The sequence below is a fragment of the Hylaeus anthracinus genome, unplaced genomic scaffold (assembly GCF_026225885.1).
Source record: "Hylaeus anthracinus isolate JK02 unplaced genomic scaffold, UHH_iyHylAnth1.0_haploid 18587, whole genome shotgun sequence".
NCBI lineage: Eukaryota > Metazoa > Arthropoda > Insecta > Hymenoptera > Colletidae > Hylaeus > Hylaeus anthracinus.
The window spans coordinates 1-5,710 of NW_026534781.1; the positions used below are offsets into that span (position 1 = coordinate 1).

Consider the following 5,710-nt stretch of genomic DNA (forward strand, 5'->3'; position numbering starts at 1 on the left):
CGTTTATAGATCAAAAATCAAACTCCCATCATTTAAACTCCGCAATCATACTGGGTAACACATACGACACTTATCGAACAGTTTCACGCTGTGGTTAGCTAAGCTTGCCACCTAAAAACAAAAAGATCTAAAGATTCCGGAATCGTGCAAATAATGGCGAAGGTGTTTCTCCGAACACCGAATTGCTTCTTGCAGACGGGCTCGAGTATACCAAAGTTGAATCTCTCCACGGCCCTGATGAGCCAGCCACCCCCGAACTTCGGCGTGTCCCAGGTGTCTCCGGTCTCGATGTCGGCGCTGGTCTCGGCGGTAAGGTCTCCCGTTGGCGGTCAGCTGCCATCCTCCGCTGGTGGAGCACCCATGCCACCGATTCCCAACATGTCCAACATGTCCGGTATGCCACCGCTGCCGAACATGCCCGGCAGCATTCCCACCATGCCGACCATGCCCAGCATGGCGGGGCCCATCAGGCGGCGCATCAGCGACAAGTCTGCCCTTTCACTGGCAGGAGGTAAGGCTTTTCGTTACTCTCTATAATACACGTGTCTTCCAAACGTATTTCTGACCGCAGTTCGCCGAGGATCGATCAGGAATATGAAACTATACGACGATCGAAGGATCTTTTAGCTATCTTTCCATCGTCTTTGGACGGTGTTGAAAATTCTGTACGAAGGTTCTTCCGTTTTACCTGCGATGGGGGAGAATGGTTCGCGTTGGTATTGTTTCTTTTTATTATTTGCTTTCCATGAGTTGTGAGACGATGAATGTTGAATGCCCTGACTTTATGGAACTAACCCTTTCAGACTTGGCGTCCACAAGCGAGGACACAAAATTTGATAAGACTCTTACGGTATCGACAGTATTATTTAGGGCGAATGTTCTAATTTATTAACCGACTTCGAAAAAGGAGAAGGTTATTCGATTCAGCCTGCATTTTTTTTTTTTTTTTTTTTTTTTTTTTTTGCACATGAAGAAGGAGTTCTTTTTTATTTTTTGCTATACTAATTTTTATCCAACCCCAAGATTAAATTGCATTAGTAAGAGGAAGAAAAGTAATTCAGGTCTGAAAGGGTTAAAATAATTTGTTCTTAGCATCGAATGGTGATCAAAGCGGAGTGATAGCATCTTTGTGTTTGGTTACTTCAATGTTGAAGTCAGTATGTGGCATTGTGAAATGAAATTTTTAACGTTATAGAGATAAAGATAAAAGATTACATTCTTCTGAAACGCTCTAAAAATGTCTATTACTTTAAAAATTATTAAATGAACGACAATAGTGAGCCCTTCAGAAATTAGTGTCTCATAGACTCATGGATGGCAATCTACGACGAATGTAAAAGCTGCAAGTTGTGCACAAAAAGCAGACAAATCTGTCTTCGTATGAAAAATATTAACATATCGAATCCAGTTTCTACAACCACTTCGTGTATCTTCTTTTTGCGACTCGAAACCATTCTCCCTCGTATAAGTCTTCACTGTATACGAGATGAGACTAATCGCTGTTTGGATGAATGGGTTAATACCGTCTCGAGAAAGGTGAAACGAAAGACTATGTGAATTCAGAAATTGAATACTATTCGTAGGACTGTATGACGAGGGCACTGTAAGGCGCAGAGTAGCCGTCGATAGATCTGGAATAGATATTAACGAAGGTAACGATTTAAACAAAATTCAGTCGGGGAGACGCGCGACCCGTGAAATGCCTCCTGAACAAATCTTCGCGTCTGATCTTTTCAAAAACAAAAAAAGAACCTCTTTTCAAGACTCTCGAACAATTGAAACTAAACAAAATTCTATCAAAACAGCTACGTGATTTCATTAAAAAAGGGGGTGAATTACGACTAAAATTGATAATTACTGAATTCGAAGCATTTCCCGGCTCGTCCTTGTCAAATGCGCCCCGACAAATTAAAAAAACTAAAAAAAAAAAAAACAAAGAAAATCCTGTAGCAAATGCTCTTTACGGTCCTCTCTTGATCTCGTGCCTTCTTCCTATCGTAAAACTCTACCACACGCACAGATTTACTCACGGTAGCGACAATGTCACAGTGTGAGGTACAGTGTTCGACACCTTGTTGGCGACGTAGGACGAACAAATAGGTAGAGTGCAATAAAAGGCGCAACGAAATTAACGAGAAACGAACGAGTAAAAGAATGATCAATACGAGAAAATAATGAATTTTAAAACGTATGTTTGTTCGAACCTCTTTCTTACCGATGCTTCTGTTGTTTCCTTATTTCTTGTGCTGCCCGCCCTCCCCACCGTGTAGGGCTGCCCTACATGCTGGAGCGTGCTGGCCTTGACGTCCAACAAGGTACTGTCAACCTTCTTTCCACGCTCCTTTGGTGGCTTTAAGGATTTTCTTAAAGGGTGCACCCTTGCATGCCGGAGAACCCTACCTTTCTCACCCCCTGTCTTTTCCTTCTCCCTCGTGAATTCAACCTTGACCATCTGGATGCTTCTGTCGTTGTTCAGGCTAGTCCACAGAGGTCCTGAAAATGATTTGAAGTAGATCTATTGGACCAATGGATATACAGTTATTCTCATAATTATTCCTCTATGAAAGAAGTTTCTCTGACTTAAATAAAGAATTATAAAAAATCTGAACGTGCAAGAAACTATAGAGTAGACACAGTAGCCAATAATATAGAACATATTGAAAGTAGAGTTCATATTATAATACTTGCATAAATATGTACATGGAGAAACTTTACACTTGCATATATACAGTCAGTCCTATAAGTATTCGTAACCTTTATGTCCATTGAAAGAATTTGTATAAATTAAGTGACAGGTCTGATGCTTCCAAACAGATTTTTTGGAAACAACAAATCTGTTATTCAATATTTATGGGACTGACTGTATATGGGACACTTCAAGGGTTCATCGTGTATAAAAATTGAATGGTAAAGGCAACTAGGTGAATTTAAATTTAATATACTTTATTTGCATTCTATATTTGATTTCTATTATTTTTATTATTTGAATTCGAATTCATAGCTAAATTCTAAATACATGAATGTTTACTTTAAATCATTTTGAGTCGATTTTTGCTTCTGGAGACTGGTCCAGTTGACGAAGTTGAGTCTCGAACTGGAAGTATCCGCCTAATCCTAACATCTCCCATCGCTTTCTGCTTACCCTTTGATCTAGTTTTAAGGATGTCGCTCGCATAATCTGACCCTGTTTTTCCGAGCATGTGACCGAAACCATTTCCTGTACTCCCACGTACTTCTTGCTCATTGCGATACATTTATTTATTATTCAAAATCGGGTCATTTACGACGGACTTTCATAATACGGATTCCTTGACGAAATTTCTCTGGGTCTCACGAAATAAATTTCAAATAAACTTCATTAGTGATAATAGTGGTAAAATGATAAAATTATTTGTATTGAAGTAACTCATGATTTACAATTCACTTTATAACGAAGAATTCAATAAATTTCTTCCATGTATTCAGCAGACCATTCTGAAGAAAATACAGTCAGTCTTATAAATATTCGTACCCTCTGTGTTTATCGAAGGAATTTCTCTAATTTAAATAGTAAGTTGATGTTTATAAATAAATTTTTCATTACATACGTGGGGCATTCCATTTCGACCACTTTTGGACTCGACTATTTTTGATTTGGTTGAAACTTGTTTATATTATAGTACCCCACTAAATACCTTCTTGTCAATTTTGCAGATTTTTGATCATACGTATACTCTTTAGGTGTATTTCAGTTTGCTAATCAATTAAATCAATTAAGTCTAGCTTGTACTACAACTTAAGACTTACCTGCAACTAATTAACAAATCGAGATTGACCTGTACCATACGTAACACTTTTTGATCGGTATAACCTGCTGAACACGTGGATTTTATCGAACCAATTTTATCCAGCCATATACCCCGTGTACATTCGTTTAAACAAAATTTTCCACATCGCCGCATCATTCATCCCTTCAATCGACGTTCAATTCGCGCCACGCCTCTAGAATGTTTGCTTGTTTGTCGTGAACCCACCAATCAGACAATCCTCACGCACAAAACGAATGGTACCGATAAACTTACCCCTCGACAGAGTAAGAGTATCGCGAGCCAATCCTCGTCCGCCATTTCTAAAAATAAAAAAAAAAAATATGAAACAAACCCGGACTTGTTGGTATTTCAGAAATCCAACGAAATAGGGAATTTTACAAGAACGCCGACGTCCGACCGCCGTTCACGTATGCATCATTAATACGACAGGTGAGTGATTCATTCGATACGTTCCCACTGTGTACTAAATAATTCCGACGAAAACGAATCGTCCACTAATAGCATCCCTTGCAATCAATTTAATATCGAGGCGGAATACGGGTGAGATTGATCTTCCTCGTCGATTAAATTGGTGAAAACAGTGAAAGAACACTCTCACCATCGTCTTCCCGTTTTTTTCTGTTTCGCAGTCGATCATCGAGTCCCCGGACAAACAGCTGACGCTGAACGAGATCTACAATTGGTTCCAGAACACGTTCTGCTACTTCCGACGCAACGCCGCTACGTGGAAGGTATATCTCTTGACTTCAGTTAACATAAGCGTTTCAGCCATTGCAACGACGGAGATAATCCCACAGAACGCGACGACAGCCTTCCGTTGAAAGCTCTCTGAACAAGCTTTTGCGATCGCTTTGCAATCGTACAACAACGAAAAAAAAAAAAGGAAATTTCGGCTGCTAGATTCTTTCTCGAACGGCGATTCCGTGAATCGAAAATTCGTCATTCGGTCGACGAATAAATCACTAGAGTAATGCCACGTTGAAAAGTTGACCAGACGATTTATCGATCGAAGAAGATGGCGCGATTGGTCCCTGGATCCGGGGACCAATGATTCGGGAACCGAAGATCGCGTCCAGGAAGCCTGGATGTATGGTTCTCTAAATGGATGAGCTCAGCGTGGCACGGAGTTATGCAACGTTTGATTGCAAGTCACGAAGACGAGACGACTGGTCGTGCAATTTGCATTTACGAGCAAATTAAGCTGAATGCGTTTAACTAGAAGGGACGAGCTTTCAAGAATCTCAGATAATCTTACGTATTAATTTGAATTAACAGGCTGACCGATGCCGCCTAGCGGACGAGCTGGTAACGATTATTGTGTTGCTTTCCCGATTGAACGGGGGAGACCCGGTAACGTGTGGACTATTACAACGCATTACGATTCATTCGTGGAGTACACATCGTCGATGGTGTCTATTCAGGCTGTGTTATATCATTTCTTCAGGGGAGAGGTCGGGACTTGGACGAACGTTGCTTAGATGGGATCGAGCTTGAAACGTAGAATTTGAAATGGATTTTAATTTCGTGTGACTTTTAATCCTAGAATTTACCATGAGCAAGGTGCTTTCTGACGTTTACGGGGATTTGAGTTTTCGTAGACAAAATTTAAACAGATTTTCTTGGATGTATATTTTAATGGAAAACAAAGCGTAATTTTATATGATGTAAATATCGAACTTGACAGTTTGTCTGTCTGTTTGTCTGTTGTAGAAGTAGGGGTTGGTTGTCTGGTTAGAGTATTCAAGTTTCGGGAATAGAGATTTTAATATACAGTTTAGTTGTGTTAGTGTTAGATGTTGAGAACACTTTGTCTCATCTTGACGAAGTATTTACATTTTACACATTTTACATTTTACATTTTACATTTTACATTATTCACATTTTACATTTTACATTATTCA

At 39.7% G+C, this 5,710-nt stretch overlaps 1 protein-coding gene across 3 annotated transcripts; it reads left to right on the plus strand.

Annotated features, from left to right (window-relative positions):
- Positions 1 to 82: 82 nt before the first annotated feature.
- Positions 83 to 5,592, plus strand: LOC128892800 (forkhead box protein P1-like). Of its 3 annotated transcripts, none has more exons than XM_054153348.1 (4): positions 83 to 511; positions 2,271 to 2,315; positions 4,162 to 4,238; positions 4,439 to 5,592. In XM_054153348.1, the coding sequence occupies exons 1-4, from the start codon at positions 154 to 156 to the stop codon at positions 4,628 to 4,630; spliced, it is 672 nt and encodes a 223-aa protein (XP_054009323.1). In that variant the 5' UTR covers positions 83 to 153; the 3' UTR covers positions 4,631 to 5,592. The 3 variants fall into 3 exon arrangements, with proteins under 3 accessions (XP_054009323.1, XP_054009322.1, XP_054009324.1); XM_054153347.1 differs by lacking the exon at positions 2,271 to 2,315 and adding an exon at positions 1,584 to 1,652 and having other exon boundaries at positions 4,439 to 5,591; XM_054153349.1 differs by lacking the exon at positions 2,271 to 2,315 and having other exon boundaries at positions 4,439 to 5,590.
- The last annotated feature ends 118 nt before the right edge of the window (positions 5,593 to 5,710 follow it).

What these genes read in the sequence shown, in the direction of transcription:
- LOC128892800 (XM_054153347.1), top strand. Translation starts at nt 154, where the DNA reads ATGGCGAAGGTGTTTCTCCGAACACCGAATTGCTTCTTGCAGACGGGC. An exon ending in TGGAATAGATATTAACGAAG is followed by an intron (nt 1,653 to 4,161) that starts GTAACGATTTAA and finishes TTGGTATTTCAG; the next exon opens with AAATCCAACGAAATAGGGAA. An exon ending in ATGCATCATTAATACGACAG is followed by an intron (nt 4,239 to 4,438) that starts GTGAGTGATTCA and finishes TCTGTTTCGCAG; the next exon opens with TCGATCATCGAGTCCCCGGA.